The following is a 23,797-nucleotide window of genomic DNA, read 5'->3' as shown; positions in this document are numbered from 1 at the left end:
CAATCAAAGTAGCTGATTTTCGCCAGACAGGCAACGCAAATTTGAATCTCACAAAATCATGTGTCATTTACAAAATAATTGAAAAAGTATACCTGCAGAAACATTTGGCAAGTCACTTAGGGTAATGGATTAATATTGAATTATTTATTTGAAAAGTATTACAAATGGATTAAAAGTTAATAAATAGGGTTTAACAAATTTAAAGGTTGTTTTTAAAAACAATTTTAAATTTAGTTTTCAAGAAAATTTAATATACTGTTTTGATTTCATAAAACAATTAGCTTGTTTAATTTACTTAGTATTATACAATAAGCTCTAATACCGTTACCATCCTTTAGCACTAAATACCGCATTTATGTTAACCATTATTTAAATCATCATCAAAGAGAAAAGAAAGGTTTAAAATTATATTAAATGAAGCTCAACTCGTGTGAATAAAAGAACAGAGGAATAAAAACAAAGCATTTCCAATTTAATTTCATTTTGAGACGGAACTGATATTGTAATTCCCCTAATGGCCCACGCAGAACCTTTAAAAAGAAATTACCCATCTTATTTACTTAGGATATGGGGTGGGCGCAAAAAAGAAGCAGAAAATTCATCACAAGGCCTCGCCTCTTGTCGCACACATCTTGCATACGAAATTACGAATTCCCACGGCAAAATCATCCTGGCTTACTGAAAAAAAGAGGGACAGGCAAAATGTGTCTAACTCACTCATCAAACCATCAAAATGAAAGCCGACACCACAACCAAACCGAAGCAAATCGAAGCACCTAACCAAATCCAATGGCAAATACAGTGGTTCTTGGCAAACCACTTTTGTGCTTTTGTGTAAAATGTAATTTAATTCAACCCCTTTCTTTCCCACACTTATAAGGTTTCCAAATTTAATTTTTAGGTTTAATTTATTTAGCAAAAATGTAATTGTATTTGTATAACGAAAACTACATGTTCAATAACATTAAACTTAGTTATTGAAAAATGGTTTTAAATGTAAAATTTTTGGTCACACCACTGTACTTTTTATATCATCCCCCGTAACCTAACTCAACGTACCGCCATTAGTGTTACAGCAACAACAATGGGAAGAAATCAATAAATCACATGGAAAAGGAGAGAATAAAAACCGGAATCGAATGCCGCCTGCCTGCCTAAATGATCGAATGTAATGTCCCAGAGTCTCAACGTCGATAAAGAAAAGAGCCGAACGAAATCAATTTCAATAAATTCCAGTAAACACAAAGGCAAAGAATTATGTGTTCGTGTGTAAGCCAGTGTTATCTGCATTACTCGCGGGTTAAGCACAGCGGTGGGGTTAAGAGGAAGGGGATTTGACCACCGACAAAAGCCTCTTAGTATGCAAATCGAGACTTTGGGCTACATTAAGTGAGTGAATCATACTCAGCGCTGTTCTGGCCACATCTCAAGACGCTGATAATTTATGCTGTAATAATTAAGCAGCAGCTCGAGACCAAAGCCAAATGACAGCCAACTGTCGGGGGAAGATAAGGGGGCTATATCTCGACGGAAATGCGGCTGGTGGTCGCACACACGCCCGAATATATGTGTATTGCAGGCCCCAAGCTGAGCCAAAGCAGCAGGAGATAAAGGCAGACGAGGTGGGGGTGTGGCAGCAACCACACAATATCAGTTGCTGACATAAGCAAATGCCAGCGAAATTTGGGATGGAAAACATGGGGGACGGGGTACAGAAAGTCATCTTTAATGGTAGGAACAACACAGATATTGAACAATATTATTCAAAATAATAAATAACCGTTTTCACGAGCCTCTGCAAATAAAACAGCTAACTACTCTAAATGTTTATGTATTAAGAAATGAAAGCCCCACGAGAAATGTTAAATTAAATTCTTTAGTTCAAAGCGTAAACTTTAAGATATTTATTGGGTTAAAAAATGAGAAGTCGTATTTTCCATTTCCTACTTAATAACATTTTTTTGAAAAACTATTTAAATAGCTTCTAAGTTTAATACATATTTGAATGCAAGTAGATACCTTTTCTTTTAATCAATCGACACATGCAATTCTTAAAATATTCCAATTTTGGGATAAGAATAAATTGCTAACGATTTAAAATTAGTCCGGAATATATAAAAACTTTTTAAGTAAATGCTTGGATTTTTATTATAAAATATTTTAAATGCCATTCGTTCAGAGGTTTACGTATGCTTTTATATTTATACTTTTGCTGCATCTTTAACTTTGTGATTTTTGTGCATCCCACATCTTGTAAACTTTTTTGATGTCAACGAAACAAAATGAATGGAAACACTCTGAATGTTGGCTGCCGAGGAAAGTTCATTTATGTGGCAGGAAAGTGGACTTGATGCACTTAGTTGTTGCACTTGTAATTGGAATTTAGCAACAAGACGAAAACCCAACGGAAAGGGGGCGGGGCAGCTTTGTCTCTGGGAATTGAATTGAGCTGAGTGACTGCATGAGTGACTCGAGTGTCAGATGCCAGGGCTTTGATTGATGAAGATGAAGACATTTTCCGTTTGGTCGACAACGACGGCGACGGCACAATTTGCTCGGCCCACGTTCAAGAGGGCGATCCTCGCCAGAGAAATGCAACAACATGGAACTGCACTTGACCAGTGGACCACCACGGTGGTATGTGCCACAACCCCAACCCTCATTCCATCCCCTTCGCCGTCAACCCATTAACCCACCAACTTCAAGCGGAGTTGTCAACGCTGTTGGCCCATCTCGACTGTCCAACTGCTTTGAATCTCGAATGTCACAGTGGGTTGGGTAAAATTGCTGGCACAGTGCCTTCGAATGTTATTCACGTCATTCTTATATTATTCCCACATTTACAAAAAAATACTCGATTTTATTATGTTCTATCGCTTTATAATTTCAAGTCTTATATCTTGTTAATATAAGAAATCTCAAACATTTATATATAATTGTAATGCCACAATTGAAGAATCTATTCTTGCAAGTGTTTATATTATGTTTTGAAAATCCTACAAAACGTACAAAATGTGTTAACTATTTTCTTAATGAAAATGTTAACCTTTTTAAATAAATATTTTATTTCATCTTCTTTTTTTATTAGCAACTACTGTGACCAAATATTTTTTCTGCGTTTCCTTTTTATTAGCAACCACTGTGACTTGCCAAAGGTTTTCAGCGCTCTGTTATACCTTTCGACCCGCAAACTTCACAACAGAACTTTGACAACATCCAACAACACACACTCTGCAATCGTTTGGCTGCATCAACTAAGATGCCATTACGGTGGCTGGCCTGCTCATTACCAGAGACCGAACCCACGAAGTCCGGCCGCAGTTCAAATGAATTTAATTGAAATTTCAAACTTGTCAAGAAGCTACCGCCCGCTATCACACTCGTTGCCCTGATACACTAAACGAAATGTGGATACATTGTAGGCAAGAACAAACTTCTTAACTTGTAGCACACAAGGAAATGTGTATAATCCAAAAATATTAAATAAAAACCTATATTTTACTTGAACAAACAAGTCAGTCCACAATATTATATTATCAAAATAACCAATTGTATTTTGGTAAGTGTTATTTAAGGCTATGAAAAAAATTATTCAAATATTCTATAAAAGCTATTTCTGAAAGTCCCCAATTATTATTAAGTCTAAAATAATTTTTCTGTGTTGTTGCCTTCCGGAGTGAGACCACGGGAAATGCATTGGCTGGAGGGATGTACATAGTAAGGTTGTGAGGGGTTTTTGGAGTCCAACTTGAAAAGCCGCATCCCCGTTCGCTCAACCCGGCCAGTCAAGTGCTGCGAAATGTGAAAAAGTAAATAAGTTTTCGCCGGCGTTGCACTTTTAATGTTTTCCTGGCAACATCTGGCCAAGACTTCCACTGCCCACCTCCCCCTCATTCCCTCCAGCAGAAGTGTCATCCAGTGTACGTAACTTTTTAAAAGAAAAGTTTCCCATTCGCCGAGACTTGTCGTCTTTTCCTTTGGCTCCTTTCTACTTTTCTGATTTTCCATCCTACCTTTTATTGCGTTTAGTCCTTTTTTATAAGTAGCTAAACCCAAAAATTTTTTTTCTACTTTGTGTACAATTTGTTGAGTTATTTAATACTTTTTTTAGGCAACGAAAGAGAAGAGTTTTATGACGTTTTGAAGTCAAACGATCAATAATATCGGGGGCTATCCGTATTTTTCACTGTATAAAAAGTTAACTCGGTTAAATTATACCTTTTTAATCTGCCAGTAGCTCACTTTAAACTACAAACTATTAAGACCATTTTTATTGAGTAAAAAAAATAATTTAAGCATTAAGTGATAGCTAAACTAAATAATTGATTAACAACTCAATCAACTAGAAAACAATTAAATATAATTTTGATTGGCATATTGGATTACAACAAGGGAATATGTTAAGGACTTCACACACGTGTTAGCCTCGCAAATTGGCAGAGCTCAATTTATTGTTATTAGATTTCGTCTTGGCAACATTTGGTGACCCTAATGGTTCGTACATTGGCACAACATGTGTCACATTCAGATCTATTAGCCTATTCAGTTCACCCACACACTTTTGGAGAGAAAGAGAAAAGCAGTGGGCCAACATCTGGAAGCATTTAAGTGTTAATTTTATAACTTTTGCTCAACAAATTGTGCTTCCATTAGATGAGCCAAGAATGAAAACTACCACAAGCCGACGCTCAATGTTTTCACAGGCCAGCAGGCCAAAGGATGTCTTGCCGCCCAGCAAAAAAGGAATTTACATTTTCAATTTAAATTTGAATTTCAATTTTAATTGAGATGAAATAGACCAAATGAAGCTGAATTCTCCCCCCTCATATTTTATTATGCACACAATTTTCCATCTTGGCGCTTTTCACTCCAGGCTTAACCCAATTATGCTCAAATTACTAAGCGCCATGGACCCTCATGGGTTAAATGCGGTGGCGTTGCCCCGGGCTTTGCCAAAAAAAAAAAAAAAAAACGATGGAACGAGAGTTCCCTGCAACGTTCTAAAAAAGTCCAATTTGCAGCTGTCGCAACTTTCAGCGTTGAGTGCACTTTAACCGGAGTGAACCCAAACCAGACTTTCTTTATGGGGGTTGATTCTCAACTCACAATGCAAATTCATGTATGCATTACCGAAATATATGTTTTTTCGGGGTTAGACCCTGTTTTTAAAAAGGTTCGTTGTTAATGATGCTTGTGGCAAATGGAGAATGAGTCCTTGTCCGACTCGTATTCCGCTCGTAAAGAGCTCAACAACATTTTTGCATTGCTCATTTGCCCATTTCATTATTTCGGACTTTAAAAAGTTTATTTTATGTTCAAGAATGAATTACTAACAAAAAGTATTTTTCCCAGAAATCTTTACTTTTTAGCTTTGGGATTTTTTCTTCCAAAAGACGAGAAAGTGCGATTAAACCTTTTTTTACTATAGAACTCCTAAATAATTTTTTTCGCTGTTATAATTCCAAAAAATATTTAAAAAGGTGAATCAATATTTTTTTAATATTTAAAAAACAGCAAATGCATTTTAATGACCGGCTTTCTTTAAAATAAAAAGAAAAAGCTAAAATAATGGTAATATATTTTTTATCTGCGATTAAAAACAGCATAAAACCTCCATGGTAGCTGCTTATATAATCGTAAAAATTAAATTCATCTCCGAATGGGCCAAACGTTAAAAAAAAAAAACTGTTAAGAGCATTTTCCATAATTCGCACAACCCATAATTTATAATATCAATAAAATGGAGGGAAACTTGCGGACTAAAAATAATAACCAAGATTAAAACAAACGCCATGAAAACTGTATAGGGGAAAACCGAAAAAATTTGCATCCATTTATGCAAAAGTATCTATGTGTCTATATATTCACATAAATAAATGCAGGAAAAAATGGCAAACATTGAATATTTAATTGCTTGAAATTTGTGTTCTCTGGTTTTTATGGTTTTATTGCCAAATTCAGTACGTCTGTTTGTGCATTTGCGTTTATTTATTTTGAGCCATTTTATCGTAGTTTCTCTATGTTCACCCAACGCCACCCCCAAAAACCATTCAAAATATTAACTGATTTTCACTCAAACTTTTTTTTGTTTCGCTTTTATCGCTATTTTTTGTAATGAAAAATTAATACCTGTTTGATACTTTCATGATAACTACATTTTTCACGTTTAACAATACATGAACATAAAAATAAATATTTTAGTATATATTAATTTCTTACGAATTTTTTATGGACCATTTCTAGTCTGCAAATAAAATTTATGTAAGCAATAAAAAAAATAACAATGTTTTTCACCTTACTTAATATTCTTAATAGTTCCTTGCTTAGTATTGATTTTTTGATGAATTTAAAAAAAAAGCTACGAAAAATATATTTAATTTTATTTGCAATGTTATGAATAATATATAAATTCCATTTATTCAAAATCATTACAGTAAATGTTAATTTGTTTATCATTCAAACCAGGCAAAAGAAAATAAATAATTAATTAAAGGCAAATGTACTCAAACAGGAAAAATTAAATTAACAAACGCACGGACAAATTGTAATTTCGACTTAATGTGGTTTCCACTATCACCCATCGCATTGCAAATTCCAGTACCACACCCTTTTATCCCTCACCTATGTAATTTGTCAATTTAATTTAGTTCTGAGAATGTTATGTTAATTAGCAATTCAATGCATATAAATATTTTATAGAATCCTTTACAAGCTATTTTACAATTGTTTTGATTTAACTAAACACAAGTACATGTTTAAATGCATATACTTTATGTTTTTCAAATAATGTCATAAATTAAGATATACAAACCACTAAAAACAAATGGAAGAGCTAAAAAAAGGAGTAAGTGGACATAAAAATAAAATTATTTGGAAATGTGTTGAAGAACGCGCTAAAGCTGTTAGTGAAGTGAAGTATGCCATAAAGTCATAAACAAAGATTATTATAAAAATAATTTTCCCGTGGCTTTCAACTGTATGGAAGCGCACTGATATAAGTCAATAGGTTCATTAAAAAAAATGCCATAAAAAGAACTATAGCCGCTTTTGTTGTTTACTTTTTTTCAATTAACTTTACACACGCGAGCCATATACAACATGTTGGTGGAAAGGAAAGAGCTAGGGGTTGGGGCCAAGGGAAAATCCAAGCATAAAATTCTATAATAATTTAATTAATAAATTAATAATATATTCATACTTTTAATAGTGCTAGTGATTTTAGATTAGGTGGAAATTTTAATTGCGATTTTATTGTCTTTCATATCGTGAGCGCAATGAATTTGTATGCGGGCAAAGAATTAAACAAATTTGTATTATATCAGGAAAAGGTATATACAATATTAATGCACCATTTTTTTTAAATTATTCGTTAATGAGCCTTTCACATTTAGTATTTTTCACATTTTACGCTTAAATTCAGTGACCTTTTACTCGTTATATTATATTGTTGTTCATACAAAATAACTACTATCAAATATTATATGTAAATATTGATCAAATTTTTTATTAATGAGCACGTTCAAGTTATAATTTTACACAAAAATCACGAAATAACTCAACTTTATGTTTTCTTTTTCTAGATTTAATTAAGCGAAATCCATTTGTCCTTGCCATCCCCTCATTTTTCCAAATCCAAGCTAGGTGTGGTCGGAATAGCCGCTCGACTCGAGTGTCAATGATACCGTCATTAAATCAATCATTTTGGTTGCTAGCCACTTGCGGTCTTAATTTGGTCAACACGCCAGGCGACGAACATTTTGTTTTTTTACCTCTACGTCAATGTTTGTTTTTCTCTGTCCTTTATTTATTAATGTTTTTTTGCCTTCTTGTTTGCCTAAAATTCTTCGTCTATATTGTTACCCACATTTAATTTTGCCCGAGCTGACAAGGAATAATGATTATAATCAAAAAAAAATTGAGGCACAAGGACGAAATTCTTTTCTGAAGTTGCGTGTTTTGGTATATAACAATCTATGTTTTCTCTATATCATTGATATTGGTTTGTTTACATTATATATTTTTACTTTGATTACCATGTTTTCATTCTTCATTTTTTAGCTATTGATACAATTTAACCAAAAGGTATGCAATGCTTGAACGTGTTCTTCCATAAATAAGTCATTTTACAATAAAAACTTTAAGCTTATTCCCAGGCAAAGGTAAATAATTCATGTTTTAAGCTTAATTGGTAGAAGTGGAAAAAAACGACGAGAATATGGGGCATAGAGAAAGAGTTAAAACAACATTTTAGACTCGTGTATCTTGATTAGTACAAAACGCCCACAGGGTCAGCTTTGTAAAAACGAAACGAATTTATTTTTTTCTTATTTATCCCTTTCTGGGTTATTTGCTTGTTTTTTTGACTATAAATTCTGGTAAAAGCAACTGTTACTGCACTGCGTATTAGTCTGATTACAGCAGCAACAAACAAAAAAAACATCACTAGATACAGATACAAATGCATAGAGAACAAGCGAGCAAGATTTAGGCCGTAAAATAATTCATGAATTTATTGAAATTTATTAGCATAAGCATGCGGACCGTTGTTGGCTAGCACTGTGCCACATCTCATGGATGTGAAGTTTTGTTTTTTTTTTGTTGCTTTTGCCAGCTTGCATTCTGACCGAGATGAAATCGTAGAAATTGAATTGAATTGGTTTAGGGTGGGGGCAAATGGCAAACGATATGCGTATCAATGGATAACAAAAAGAAGGAAAATTGTATCGACAGACAACAACAAAAAGCAGATCATCGGCAGACAACTTATACAAATAGCAAACAACAGCAAAAGGAAAAACAGACCAACAGCTACCAAATTCCCAACTAAGAACCAGTTAGACAGTCGGCTAGAAGAAAACCGAGTAGAAGGCACATACAGTAAGTGCTGGTTGTTTTTTACAGTTCTTTCCAGCCAAATGTATTTATAAATAACAATAGTTAAATTTTACCCTTGGGCGACATGAAAATCGGTAAATAATTTGTGTATTAGCTACTTTAAAAAATGCTCGGAATAAGTTTTTATCCATTTGTGTTTTTCTAAATAATTTTGTGGAACCATTTTTTTGCATTAATTGCATCCTTTTTTTAAACTCTAAAGAAACTTTAAGAGATTTTTAAATATGTATTTTTTTAAACGTTCTTCCTATATCATTTTATTTTGCCACATACATAAATATTTATATTTAGTTCGATAAGTAGCAAATAAACAAAACTATATTAAACCTTTAAATATTATTATAAATGAATTTCGTTTTGATTAACGACAAGCAAATATTGATAATTAAGTTTGATAAGCGGTAGAAATTAAATGTGTTATATTTATGTGTATTTTTTTTGGTTAAAGCAACACTGCAAATGATTTAAACAATTTGTAGCCAATTTGACATTTTTGCAGGCCAACTCAATTTGAATTTGCCGTTTAATCTATCTATATGTTAGTCTGTCCATCCATTTATTTGGGGTAGCGATAACTTATTGCACGACTTTAGCTTTTCTAGTTTTTGTTTGCCAGGGGAGAAGTAAATATTCAGCTTCTTCTGGGCTCAGCACCCGCACATTTAACTAAAATGTAACTTTTCTTTCCGAGTCGCTGTTATTGTTGTTGTTGTTCCTCTTTTCCTTGGGTTTTTCTTTCTATATTTGTGTATCTTAAACGCGTTTCGTTGTATCTACTTAAGGCAGCTTAAATATTTGTGTAACATAATACAAAATATACGGGCTTCTTTGGATATACTTAGATACATAGCTTAGATACATGGTTAGGAAAATGTGAAATAGCTTGGAATGGGGGAAGAAGGTTAAATGGCAGAAGTCCGGAGTCATCTAAACCACAGACTAAGCAAACAAACTATTTCACAATGGGAGACAAACAAATTTTGTTTAAACTATAGGTTAATTATTACATACAAGTAATTCTAAACTACAAAATTTTAACGACAGTTACAAAATATCAGCAATTCTATCACTTTTCTCATCAGATACGTATAGATTCTTTTTCTTAAAGTATTATTTTACATTTCCATAATTCAGGAAAGTCAAATTACCATTATAAATTCAAATAAAATTTCATGAAACGAATATCTATAAAAAGGGGGCCCTAAAACCTAAGAAACAAAGCCCATTAAGCTAATCATAGCGGATTAGCGTAGATGTCTGTTGGTTAGATGCCTGAACATGCAAGCGATTATAAGATCAGAGCTATCAAAAACGATAACGACGAACATTTCTCCAATCTAAAGTGTTTCTGGCAGCGAGAACGATTAGATGAAAAAATTATAGAAAAAGAACAGATTACAACTGTGAAATCGGTTAAGTAATTCAGACATCAATACGGGCAAAGAAAAACTAAATCTGACTCACGGGTTGAATGCAGTTTTTCTGTTTGGGTAGGCGTCGAAATAATTGAGCAAACAGAGTATATTCGATAAGAAGTCTACCAACATACTTAATTCGTAAAAATAAATACACATGATAAATATTATATAAAGTTTTTTGATTCAAAAAATTCAATAAAGTGTCTTTGGCTATTTAAATCTTGAATTAATTATAAAACACAAAAACTATGTACAAGAATCCATTTTGCAAGATTTTTAAATTGTTTTTTTTTAATTCAGACAAACAAACACATTCTAATTGAAATAACAACTCGTGTTAAGTTGACTGATGTTTACAAACTTTTCATTAAAATCAGTTTGCGGTCCCTTTTTTGTGGTATCTACTGTAACCGTATCTTAAGTGTTCGGTTCGTTTTTTTTTCCGACCGTCCAATCATCGGTTCCACTGTGCGGGTATCAGCGTGCTTTGTTTACATTCCAAATGGAAATTGCTCTGTTTTGTATCTGTGTCTGAGCTCCGATATCCCCTGCTGTGTGTGGCAGGTTATCTGCCTGCAAAATGCACTTCTACCAATTTCGTTTCGTCCTAATGAGTCGAACTCTATAGCTGTTTCTTTTGCACTAGTGAAGTGGTGTGTGGCGTACGCAAATATCGAATGGACTTTACTTTAATCCTCCCAATATCTGTTCTTCCTTGTCCTAAAACGTGGAAAAAAGACAATACGTGACCGATGTTAACTGCATAACTGACATTTTGGGAATGTCAACGTCCCATTTTAAATCCCAATTTCGGAACACTTTTCGAGCTCTAAACTTCTGCAGTTCATTTTCCAGAGAATTAAGGTTTTGAAAAACACGAAAGTACGTTTTGTCTTAATCGGCTCAGTTAAAGTTCCTCTACTTAAACAGTACTTTAAAATATTAAATTAAACTTTGGACTCCCTTTCGAGATTGACAAATTTTCTTTTTCGAATATAAAGTCATTTCAATTTGTTTCTAAACAATAGTTAAGTTTATAAATAATCGTCTTTGACAAAATATACCCGCTGACGATGTACACATTGAAATTGAGTCAGTATTTTCATGGTTTTATATCTTTGCTGAATTTATATTTTCAAATGTTGTACTCTTCAGTTAATCGTCTTACAAATGTCAAAGCTATTGAAAGCTTAGATACAAATGCATTTATAACGATTTACTTTGCTTGTGTTAAAAGGTTTTTAAAGAAATCATTTGCCTTTTTTGTACATATCTGTAGCAAACCAACTAAGAAACTTAAAAAAAATCAGAACCCTTTCTTTGTTTAACATAAATAAAGCATTAAACTCACCTTTTCAAATGGTTTCCAATAAAATCGATTTTATGAGTTGAAATCTTTTGAAACTCGTTGAAACTCGGTGGACGCCTGGATCCAAAATAATTTGAAGATTGACAAATTTAGTAGTCCCAGTAATTCCTGTTTATTGGTTTTTTGCTGACGTTGATTGATTGATTTGGTTTTTGCTGTTGTTGTTTCGATAGCGTTATTATCAATTTGCACACACAGACAGGAGAATTTTTTGATTCGCACCGATCGCTTGTCGTACTTAAACAAATTATAGACACTTACACGAGACAACACCGAAGAACACAAATTTTTTATATTTTATACTTTATACGCAGATTAATGCCAGCGGACGATGCATAATAAGGATAACAGCAAGAACAACAACAACGATGCACGACGACGACGACAAATATTGTACATATGTACAGGATACAGAGGCTCACGCACACAGAGGCAGACACACACACACACGGGCGCGATAACAGTTAGTCGGATATATATAATCGGGATGCAGGGGGCGGGGCGCAATTAACGCGACGGCGATTATATGGCAATCCGTTAACGAAACCGTACCGGCTTTTTATGCGATAAGTAGGCTACGGCTGGCTTTTCTGAGCATATTTTCCTTGGTTTTTCCTTATTTATTTTCCTTTATCCACTTTGTTTCTGGCTTAAGTACTGTGGGCAGGGGAAAGACACTGGATTAGATGTTTGTTTCTTAATCAAAAGTTAAAGCCGCAGTGAAAAGGTTATCTTTGCACTATTTTACTTATATTAAAACCAAATCGATTTTTTTATTCTGTATTTAGAACCATTAATTACTGGTAGCATTTCACAATGCATTAATAAGTGTTCATAAATGTTAACAAAACTAATTTAAAACTTGCAATTTTTTTTATTTTTGTTAAGTTTCATTTACTTAAATCTACGATTTTTTTTTGAGCGTGGTGTTAATTTTTTAATTGCGTCTTTATTTTGGAATTTATTCCCAACTATAATTTGTCTACTTTGTCAATGGCAAAGAAACATATGTATATGTTTATGCAGCGAAATGGCACAAAACTGCTCTTTAGGCTTCATTAAAAAAGGATTTGTAAATTAACTACTTTGAAAGAACTTTAGTTGTTAATTCTGAATTTTTTTTCGTGATTAATTTCTTATTATGACAACCGCACTGTAGATTTTTTTCGGTTGGCAACGCGCTGCGGACAAAGGACAACGGCTGCAGAGAGATGCGAATAGGGGAGCATAGGGCATAGCAGAAAAACATTATGCGGGGGGTGGGTGTGAGAGAAAGCAGCTGCTCTTTCTCTCTCTCTCTCCCTCTCTCTCTGAGTCGGTGTGTGGCCAATTTGAAACGCTGCGAGAATGAAATGCAGCGAAACGAATGGTGAGCACAAAACGTGGCCAGGAAAATAGGGAAATAAACAAAATATAAAAAGGATAATCCAGCCAGGGAGGGGTGAGAGAGCGAGAGAAAGAGAGAGCCTGAGAGGGCTACTGTTCCATTGCCAAAACGTACACAAAACAGTGGACAAAAAGCATTGCTCTCTCTCTAACTCTCTCGCCCTCCTGCTCACTCCTAAAGGAGGTGTGCGCGCCAGGCGAAAAATCAATGAAAAATATGTGAAAAACTGCCGAAATTGTATATTTTTTGTATTAGCTTTCCTGCGGCTTTAATTTTTTCTTAAACACTGTTTTTTTTTCAATTTGTGATTTCTTATTTTCAAAATTATCTGATTTTTGTTGTGATTGCTATTGCAATTGGCCAATTTTCGGCTTTATTATTGTTACACATGCACTCACACTTGCACTCAATTGCACATGTTTATAAATTGAGCAATTACCCATTAACTAATTAATGTACACAATAGACCAATAACTTTTTCACAAATTGCGCGACAAATACGTTTCGGTGCGGGAATTTGTTTATCAACGCGAAAGATAGAGGTGTATCTTTTTTGCCGGATCCCGAAAAATGTATGAAAATATCTTAGAAAACAATATTTTTACAAGAAACCAAATATCGTTTTTCGATATTTTTCCCGGTGATTTATCCAATATCGTTGTTTTTAGTAATATTTTCTGTTTTGTGATATTTTTCAACCGGAGCAACGCGCCTGCAGCGCGGGCGTTAAATTTTCGAATGAAAGTGGAATATAGTCGGATGGGACTTTTCCTGGCACTTTCCCAGCCAAATGTGTTCGAATTATGTTCGAGTCGAACATCCACGTCGAGCCGCGTGAGTTCAGTCTCTCTCTCTGTAGGAACTCTCACTCTCTCGCAACCCGTTTTGTTAGGAAACCCTGGTGCTAGTACATTTCGATGGCGTTAGTCCGTTTTTTGCTGGATTTCTCTTGCTCTCTCTGCGCTTTCCCACCCACTTAAAGAACTCTCTTAGCATGTTAAGTTAATTCATACTAATGTTATATTTTAGATCTGTTAACCGTTGTGAATATAGAAAATATTTTTTGAAATAGTTGTTAAATATTTGAATCTGGAATCTTGTAGTTTTCATACCATATTCTCTACGTAAATTTTGTGTATTTTTTGATTAAAGGTAACATTTTACGGTACTGTTTTTACAAACACTGCAATATCAGTTGAGCGGTTAGTTAAAAAAATACTTTATTGTTTAATCAGATATAAAATAAAATATTTTCTAAAAAAAAAAAGGTTTTAGTTTTTCTACAAACAATAAATCATATTGTTTGGATTAGAAATTGAAAAAGAGACTTTTCCGACTTAAAAGAGTGTCAACATTTTGTTCGTTTTTCAAAGCCCTTTCCCACTCGCACTAACACTCTCTTTCGCTCTATACACTATTATTCCCTTTCAGCCAAATACCTTTTTTTAATGTAAGGTCTCCTAGCTCTTAAAAAACCTAACCGTTAGTGTATTTAATTCGTGGGAGCGTTCTGCTAAATTTAAGTAGTTTTAATTTAAAACCCAATCAAATAACAGTAATTGGAAGGCCACTTCCATCGTTCCTCTCTCAGTGGGCGCGGGTAAGACTGCGCGTGTCAAGGGCGTTTGTGACGGAATATTTGTATGGCAACGAACTCTTAGCACGTGCTGCCAAAACATAAACAAATAAATAAACACGAAAATTAGCACAGAGAAAATTTGTTTATCCACAAAAAAACCGTTTTAGTTCACTGCCTATTATCGATTTCGACATCTTTTGCTTTTAACACTTTGTTTGATCGCGAAATAACATTCAAATTGTACCAGTTTTGAATTTTGTACCCAACGAAAACCTGGCAACTCTACTTCGTGCGCTCTGTATTTCTCTCTTAAAAATGCGCTCTCTGTTTTTGCCGGCGGTTTATATGTATTGCTTTATTTATAATTTACAATTGCATTGATTCACTTCCACAAGATTACAGTTATTTTTTATTCAATGCACAGTTTTGTAATATATAATATGTTTTTCATAATATTTTGATGATTTCTTTAAAAGCCGTACGTTAAAATACGAACCACACAAATCCAAATACAAACACGCACGAATACGAATGCAAGCTAGTGTTACCAGATAGTAAGATTCCCACCAAATGCTCTCGAAATTCCCACTAAAAAATCCATTCTTGCTTTAATGCCCGCTAAATTTCAAACATGTTTAAAATCTAAATGGGTATTATAAATTTGCCGAAATTGTATTATGCAATAACAAGTGAGCCGAAATAATAGTTATTGTATTGTATATTTTTTCAGCATGTGTTATACAGTTCTTTTGCATTTTGACAAGTTTTTGCTCAAAAACAAGCTTAAAAGTTTTCTAAACAATCAATATTTTCCGCCAAAAATTTTGTCATTTTTAACTTTTCCCTGGTGTCAAAGTATTTGCTTCCTTTTTGGGTATGTTGTACCTAAATATTATACCCAGTATTGGCTTAATAGAATTTTTACACAAATTGAAAAAAAAGAAATAAAAATTATATAATATTTGTTAATTATTCCTTCTTAAAATTTTGAACAAATCAAAATTAAAAATAAAATCAACATTTTTACAACTAATAAAAAAAAATCAACATCTCTCCCCGACGGGGAATTGAACCCCGGTCTCCCGCGTGACAGGCGGGGATACTAACCACTATACTATCGAGGATGTTAAATGGTGATTGTCAAAATACCGATTTGATTGCACAATTTAGGAACGAACGGCATTGAAACAAACATTCCGAGTGCGGGCTGAAAAAGCGAGTTTGACGCGCTTGCTTCAACATCCTCGATAGTATAGTGGTTAGTATCCCCGCCTGTCACGCGGGAGACCGGGGTTCAATTCCCCGTCGGGGAGAGATGTTGATTTTTTTTTATTTGTAAAAATTGTAATAAAGAATATTAAAGTAAATATCTATTAAAGACAAATTTTAAGTAGAAAATTAGTGTATGATTATGCCTTATGTTTTTCGAACGCAGTTTTTGAAGTATGACTTTGTAAAAGACCCTTGAAAACTTCATTAGCCTTTTTCCTTTTATATTTTAAATGTAATTGTTCATAATCTTTCCAGTTTCACTTAAATACTTGCTTTATTTTTGCTAATGCCTTCTAGTATAAAACACTATTAGCCAAACTTTATAATTTAGTACGACAAGATTTCTTTCATTTTATACCGTTTTATATGACAAACTTTATTATTAATTAATTTTTAAAATTATTATTTCCCCTTTATTAAATAAAATTTCAGAATTTCTGGAGTAAAATACAATTTATTTTGTAATATCAATCATAAAAGCAAAATGAAGTACATCCGAATACTGAGTGAGTGGGTTGGACAAGGTCTTCGCTTCGAAGGTAATACAGAAATCGCTTAAGCAGGTACTACAGGCTAAGTCATTTTAAACAGTTAAAACATGGACAAAGTGGCTAACAAATATGAAATTCTGGAGTGCGGCAAACTAGCCCACCTGCTTGCCCTCGTCGCGATTGCGTTTGAAGGACACGGAATGGATGAGCAGGGGCGGTAGATTTCCGCGCAGCATCTGGAGTCGCTTGCTCTTCTCTTTCTCGGGCCGTCGCAGTTCGTCCTTCGAAGATCCTGGCGAGGCAGACGAAGAGGCCATCGACGGCGACATGGAGGCCAAGGAGCTGGCACCAGGCAGGACCTCCGAACTCTGGGTCAATAGCATGGCAGAGCGGCGGAAATAGCGAGGCATTGAGTAATCATCTTGGGTGGCCCGTGCTGCATTTGCCGTCTGAATGGAGTAGAGACTCTGCGACACCCTGTACTTCTCGATGGTGGGCGTGTCCTCGTAATTCTTGGGCAGATTGCTAAACGATATCGAGGGCACCTCGGGTGTCATGCTGATCTGGCTGCTGCCGGTCATCGTGCCGCTAATGGAGAATATATCCGTTTCGCTGGCCGACGATCGTACATTCATGTGCGGAACGCTTTTGGCGGATCGCAGTATCCGCTTGGGCGTGGTGGTCAGCCCACTGGGATTGGCCAACAGGTGGGGATGACGATCGATGAGGCGAGGTCGCAAAACCACCTCCTCCACAACCTCCTCCTCCTCCTCCTCGTCGTCGGCCTTCTCGTCTTCCTTCTCCTCCTCGGCAATGGCCTCGAACTTCTTGGGACTGAGGGTCGTCTGGCTGCCGGAGGGCGAGCATTCGGCGGAACTCGGCGCCAGGGTGAAGGTGATCCGTTTCTCCGGGGATCCAGATTTCGAATCTGGTGCATCGCCTGTAAAAAAGGAAAATTTTGTCTTAAGAAGAGTTCAGCACTTATAATTTTCCTTATTCCCCATCATTCCTTTTTTTGAAAAATGAACTATTATTTGTTTAAAACCTGACTTGAAAGAGTAAATTTCATATTAAATGTGTAAAGGGATTTAAACACACATGTCCTAAGCTACAATTTCTCTTTATAAAATTTTTGTTTTTATTTAATAAGCCAAAAAAAATATATGTACTTAATAACTGTTCACTGTTCGCAGGAATTTTATAAAATTTTTAAAACTTTAGTAGATACATTCATTTCAAAAATTGGAAAAGCAGATGACAAGTAAGTCGCATTAAAGGTTGGCAAACATGATAAGGGTGGAGTCCATGACAGATAGGAAAGATATGGGCAGATAATAAGTTGCCCTCAACTAAAGCTGAAACGGAGTCTTTGGAGCCAGTATCCACTACATTCGCAGAGCGAAAAGCTCTAGACATGATTTTCCATTTTTCATTATCTTATTATAACTATTCTTAATAGGAATGAATTCCACTTAAATCTCCCTGATTTTGCAGTGTATTTCACAATAGATTGGTATTTATTAGTCAATCCACTTAGTCAGCAAGATACATTGAAGCATCAAACGATTTAGGCCGCACGTTTTCCTTATCGGTAAAGAAAATATAGTAATCGTTCTGATGCAGTCAATATTTACAAAGAAAAGATTATTTTTATCCTATATGCATACGAACAATGCTCTTTAAAAATAAACACTGATGAAATATATACTTTGCGGTCTCGGTTCAAAAACTTTTTTTAGTTTTTATATTAATTATTTTATCTTTTGACTTAAAGCAACCTTAATTAACTGCAGAGGTAATTTATACTATTTTTTAAAATTGTTCTTAAATGTCACACGATTTTATTACTATTTGAAAGCGGTTGAATAAACACAATTTGTAAACGTAGTATAATGGTTTAAAATTGTCCTTTTCGTTTACCATCCCATGTAAGCAAATCAATTGTCGCCAAAAGACATAACCATGGTATAATTTTTAAACCTAATGTTTCCCTGCAAACTGGCGAGCACGTATGATAGAAGGCGATTTTAATATCGTCAAGCCCACGACAACGAACGTCAGGTTTATTATATACTGATGAAATTATATGACGGAGGTGGGGAAATACCCAGTAACCAAATGGTTATACATGTTGCTCTTAGTACAGGAGTTCTCAACGAATCGGAAAAGTCATTCGAAATCAGCAACAAAACGTGACGTTAAGATATCATACACACGTATAACCATATAATTTACAAATATGAATAAAAATAGTACAAGGAAACAAAAACATACGAAAGTCTGACGACAATTCCATGAAATCTGGGGTATTAATTGTTTATTGTTCAGTTTTGAATTATTGCTTTTCATGTCTTGTTATATTTTTAAATGATATTATATTTTTAAATTAAGATAATCCAAACAAACAAACAATTATACTCGATTTGTTGGGCATTGATACGAATCAACACCTGGCATTATAATCTATACATATATCTGCAATGCATTGAACCTAATATCTTACTCTCGCTGGGTACTCGTAATAATATAAATAAATAATAAATAAATATTATTATTAAATAAAATAATAAATTTAATAGTAAAAACTAGTATTTAAGTTTATACTGAAATGCATAAAATGACAATACAATATTCATTCAAAATTATTTTATTATTTCTGAAGAGCTGTTTCTCCTTTAGTTACACTAAGATAATGAATAAAGAAATTCAAGTCCGAGTGTTCTACATATTTGACGGTTTCCTTGCAGTTGTTGTATTATCAGCTCAGAAAAACTGAGGAATTGATCGTTAGCATGCGAAAACTGATTAACAGGTCTTGTCTCTTATCTATAAAATGTACATATATGTATATTTTGGACAAATGGAAGCCACAAAATATAGGTAAAAATATTCATATTTGATGGGTGTTTATTTGCTGTTAACATTTTTATACGGTCTCGATAAGGAAATCGAAATTTGACTAATTGGGTTTGGTTCGTTTGGTTCTGGCGATGAAATCGGCTAGGACGAGTTAACGTGGCACAGTGATTAACCAATTACGATAAATCAGTGCCAAGCCCAATAGCCCATTAAATCATCTCCAATTGGGTTTGGTATTATCTCTTTCCAGATACGATAACCGATATTATGACGTACACCCCAAAGTGTTTTTTTAACTTCATATGAAACCAGTACCGTTGGCGGTTTGCTGCGTCAGTGCGAAATAATATTGTTAATTAAATTTTACTTCAGATCCAGATTTGTTCTTTTTTCCGCTCTTCCTCGTTGGAGGTTCGAATGAATGAACATTTTTTTAGCAACAGGGGTTAGTGGATGAGTCAAGCTTGCGGAAAAATTTTATTGCAAAATTATCCTAATGGATTGATCAAATAGTAGTCTTAAAAACTGGTTATAAACCTCATATTAATTGAGTTGTCAGCTTTTCAAAAATGTATCATGTTTTTTAGAAACCATTATTAAATTAGTTCAGAATTGAAACAATTATTGAAGCATGTTTGTGCAATCTTGCATATAATTTCTCCATCGTGGCTGAAGCATATTGGAAAAAGATTTATCAAATCTCTCTTTTAGTCTGTTAGACGTTTGATTGCCTTTGAAGATAATTGCTATTCTCATGCTAAACTACTTTCGAAGAATTTCAACCAGTGCTATCGTCTATATATTAACGACATCAATTGTAATTAGCGAAATCGTTCTAAAAGCGTTTAAATGTTGCTATCGTTGACTAACTGATCTCAGTCTTAGTCAATACGTCAAAGCTGTTGAGTAATGCAAACTTTGCAAGCAAATCAATTGTTCAAAGTGCACAAATTACTTGGCTAAAACGCTGTTCAAAATGAGTCAACGGCGTGTCGATTTTATGATGATTTTATGAGCATTTATGGATTGACGAAAGACATAAATAAGGAAAATCTGTCTGAGGGATTTTTCTCGTAAATATTAATAATCCTCAATTTATCAGTAGAGTCGGTCGTGGGAAGCATCATGTAACATAACATCACCAGTTTGCAGGTAAAACTATAGTACAAATAAATAAGCTACAACTAAAGTGAAACCCAGGCGAATTGTTTTCAAAAGACTTTATAAAAATGCATACTGTTTACTAGTTCTTACATAGAACTAAACAATTACAAGGTCCAACAATTAAGACTTAAATAGAATACGTTTAAGTTAACTTAAGATAGGCTACTTAGGAGTCCAGATAATACTAAATGCCAGCGAACTTGGCATTGCTGTCTTTTTCGAATATTTAACACATATCGTTGTGTCCGGGTGATATCGACAGCACTTAGAGCTAATTAGTTAATAATATTAAGTCACAATTTGGCGATATTGGTCACTCTCTTTTTGTTTCTTATGTGCGTTGCGAAAGTTCCTCAATCTTTGGCACAAATACTGCTAGTACCCATTGAACCCAAAGGCCCCAAAGCTCAGTTCTCAGTTTAGATAGAACTTGACCTTTGGCACACCGCTGGACACGATGCTGCTGCTGCGGGTGCTCTTTCCGCTGCTTTTACCATTACCCGCACCACCCAAAAGTGGGGTATGGGCACCACTGGGGCCATCATTACCTTCCAAACGACGCAGCAATCGCTCCTGATCACTGAGACGCGGTGTGGTCGGCATCTCGCGATTCGGCGTGTGGATCCCGGCCAGATAGGTCTTTGTGCTAATCCGGTTCAGCTTGGTGGGCTGATGGTCCTGGAAGATCTGCGAGTTGGCAAACACCGCCAATATTTCCGGTCCCAAATTGGGCACATTGATCTGAGTCTCCCGACGATAGTCCTCCTCGTGGATCTTGGCGCTAAAAGGTCCACAAAGGAAGATGGATATGTATTATACGTGAATTGATATTGCCAACAATAAGCCAACACGATCTTGCCAATTAATCGCTAATCGCTAGCAGCCCAAACAAAGTGCGAAACGCGATCTTTTGGCTCGGCGGGTTTGATCTATCTATTAGTACCTCATTAGGCTCAGGCCCAAGCTCGAGTTGCCCTGCCTCATTTGCGGCTGATCGCAAATCGGCTGGGGCACCGTAAGCGAATTATTATTATCCGCCGATGACGGCTGAATGCGTCCGATAATCTGGCCATTCTTTCGGGATGCCAAATAGTCCTCGTCCTCCTCGGGATTGTAATTGGCTAGAAAAGAGAGAAAGTAAAACAATCATGAAATTTTTGAGAAAATAAATAGAAAACAATATTTTTGTTTGCACTACCTCAAAATATTTCTCTCACAAAAATACTGTATTTACTCTTGTGATGTCAGCTAAAAAATTCATTGCTATCGCTTTAGATTTAGCTGTTACTTTTGAATTTTCTGGGTATTGCTTAACAAGTTTACTTTGTTTTTCTCTCACTTTTGTGATCGACATTCATTTCTGAAAAAGTCTTTTTGGTTATACAATTATTGTGGAACTTTTTTTTTACGAATTTTCTAATTTCCTAAATTGTGAAAATAAACAAAATTTTTTTTTGTAGGGTTGCTATTATTATGAAGGTTAGAGAAAACTGTGTAACTTGGTTACAAAAGTTACAAATAGCTCATAATTGCCTTTACAAAAACATGTTTCATTTAAAATTTAAATATAAAAACAGCAATTATGAACAAAATGTATAAAAGTATCTTTGTAAATATTACTTTATTATTTTTAGCTAAAGGTCGTACGCGGTCAGAAAAAATATTAATATAAACATAATACTCTCGAAACCCAACCTTATAAGCTCCCCTTTATCCATTACCTGAAAAATATTTTTATAAATTCCATAAAACTGATTTATTTATCTTTTTGTGCTTGTTTTTTTTTTTTTCTTTTTTGTACTCGTACTCGATTTCAAATGCCAAACACGTTAAATCGCGCAAAAATCATCGTCGCATTGTGCGTTTCAAGATCTACTTTGGGCTAGTTGAGTGTGTGCGTGTGTTTGTGTGAGAGTAAGCGAGTGAGTATATTTGAAGTACTCAACTTCAGGTAATCGTAACCGTCAACTGCCCAATTTAAGGCAGCAGCGAATCTCTTGTGCTTTGAAAAACTTACCGATCGATTCATCGTAGCAAAAACGCTCCTCGAAGCAATTCCAGTAGAAATCTTCCCAACAGCTAACGGTTCACGGGGAGGGGGTAAGGGGAAAATGAAAATGGAAATGGAAAAAAAACGCAATTCGGAATGTTAGCCAAGTAATTTGCTGGCCCGAAGCAGCCAACTTTGTTAAGCGAGAGGGGAAAATATAGCGTTTACTCACTTTTGACAGCAGCGGCACATTTTGTTGTTGGCTTCCTCTTCCTCTTGCTTTTTCTTGACTTTTTCCCTCTCCGCCAAAAAAAAGTAGAGAATCCGAGTCGAAAATCGTTTGTGTTGTAACAATGCTTTGGTTTTGATTAATTTATGATTTCTGTTAGGAAAAATAAATTAAATTTGGATTTGTGCGACTCGATTTTGTTGTTGTTTGGTGGGAGCGACGTGCGTGTGACTCGTCGTTCCAGAAATGTTGCTCAGTGCCGAGCGGTGAGCGCGTGTGGAGACAGCTCAACGTTTTTTCGGCAAATGAAATTGAAGTGCCCCACAATTCGTATCTCGCGCTCTGGTGGCTCTCGCTCCCAAGCGGCTCTCTGGCCCCCCTTCTCTCATCTCTACACTTTGAGAAAATCTTTTCGACTACCTTTCGGTCGATTTTTTCCACGTTTAAACGCTTTAACCATAAATGAATTAAGAAACCCTATCCTAATACTTCTTGAGTTTTTAAAAAGGTTGTCCTTAACTTTAAGGTTCAAAATCATAAATGATCGTTTTTCGGATTTTAATTTCTATGCCATGTCCAAACAAATTTGGCTTCCTGTTTTGAAAAGAAAGCTTCCTTTCTATGGTCATCAGGGGTTTAATTTTTTATTTTTTCTTGTCTCACGTATTATTTAATTTTTTGTTTTTAAGACAATAAATATAGATATTTTTCCAAGTGTATGTGTGTGTGATAAAAGTGAGTTGATTCGAGAGCTACCGTTCTCTCATCCACTTTATTACCTTATCTCTCTGGGAGTGTGCCTGAGAGAGGGGGTGGTGGGCTGGTTGGGAGAGCCATTGAATTGATCGATCGCGTCTGATAGATTACTACCAGAGAGCAACGATTTTGCGACAATTTTTAACTACCTCTCTGCCTCTCTCCCGATGAAACTTCACCCAGCACTCTTTTCCCTCTCTTTCTTTTGCGCACTGTGGGTCAGGTGGCAAGAAGCGTTCCCAGCATTATCAGATTAAAATTGCACGAATTTTCAATAATTTATGACCATCCGTTATCTCATTCTATTCTGCTTTCTTTAAATTCCTTTCGCATTATCTGGCAGAAATTAAAATTAATAAACGCGCAGTTTACGTAATTTTTCTTAATT

General features: G+C 34.9%; 2 protein-coding genes and 2 non-coding genes across 4 annotated transcripts in view; 1 reads left to right on the top strand and 3 right to left on the bottom strand.

Moving 5' to 3' along the window:
• The window catches only part of LOC128263415 (semaphorin-1A), a 143,721-nt gene extending 129,837 nt beyond the window's left edge, over positions 1–13,884 (bottom strand). The window contains exons 1-2 of the mRNA XM_052998448.1: positions 13,470–13,884; positions 11,665–12,339 (exon numbers count right to left, since the gene is read on the bottom strand). The gene's annotated coding sequence lies outside the window, so the exon portion shown is untranslated. The remainder of the gene's footprint in view (positions 1–11,664; positions 12,340–13,469) is intronic.
• A 1,816-nt stretch (positions 13,885–15,700) lies between these two features.
• On the bottom strand, positions 15,701–15,772 carry Trnad-guc (transfer RNA aspartic acid (anticodon GUC)). Its single transcript has one exon. It is a non-coding gene; the product is annotated as a tRNA-Asp (tRNA).
• A 117-nt stretch (positions 15,773–15,889) lies between these two features.
• Trnad-guc (transfer RNA aspartic acid (anticodon GUC)) lies at positions 15,890–15,961 on the top strand. The gene has a single exon. It is a non-coding gene; the product is annotated as a tRNA-Asp (tRNA).
• Positions 15,962–16,354: 393 nt separating this feature from the next.
• LOC128263131 (uncharacterized) lies at positions 16,355–23,797 on the bottom strand. Its single transcript, XM_052997853.1, has 5 exons — positions 22,657–23,797; positions 22,452–22,513; positions 21,378–21,555; positions 20,983–21,215; positions 16,355–17,351 (listed from the first exon to the last, which is right to left on the bottom strand). Exons 1-5 carry the CDS (start codon positions 22,674–22,676, stop codon positions 16,564–16,566), a joined length of 1,281 nt encoding a protein of 426 aa, XP_052853813.1. The 5' UTR covers positions 22,677–23,797; the 3' UTR covers positions 16,355–16,563.

Source organism: Drosophila gunungcola, unplaced genomic scaffold (genome assembly GCF_025200985.1).
Source record: "Drosophila gunungcola strain Sukarami unplaced genomic scaffold, Dgunungcola_SK_2 000001F, whole genome shotgun sequence".
In the NCBI taxonomy this organism is placed as follows: domain Eukaryota; kingdom Metazoa; phylum Arthropoda; class Insecta; order Diptera; family Drosophilidae; genus Drosophila; species Drosophila gunungcola.
This window is presented reverse-complemented; position numbering and strand designations above follow the sequence as displayed.

Coding starts and splice junctions, on each gene's coding strand:
- LOC128263131 (XM_052997853.1), bottom strand. CDS start 22,676: ATGTGCCGCTGCTGTCAAAA. Junction 21,216..21,377: donor TTGGGCCTGAGCCTAATGAG/GTACTAATAGAT, acceptor TGGACCTTTTAG/CGCCAAGATCCACGAGGAGG. Junction 17,352..20,982: donor ATTGCTGCGTCGTTTGGAAG/GTAATGATGGCC, acceptor CCTTTTTTACAG/GCGATGCACCAGATTCGAAA.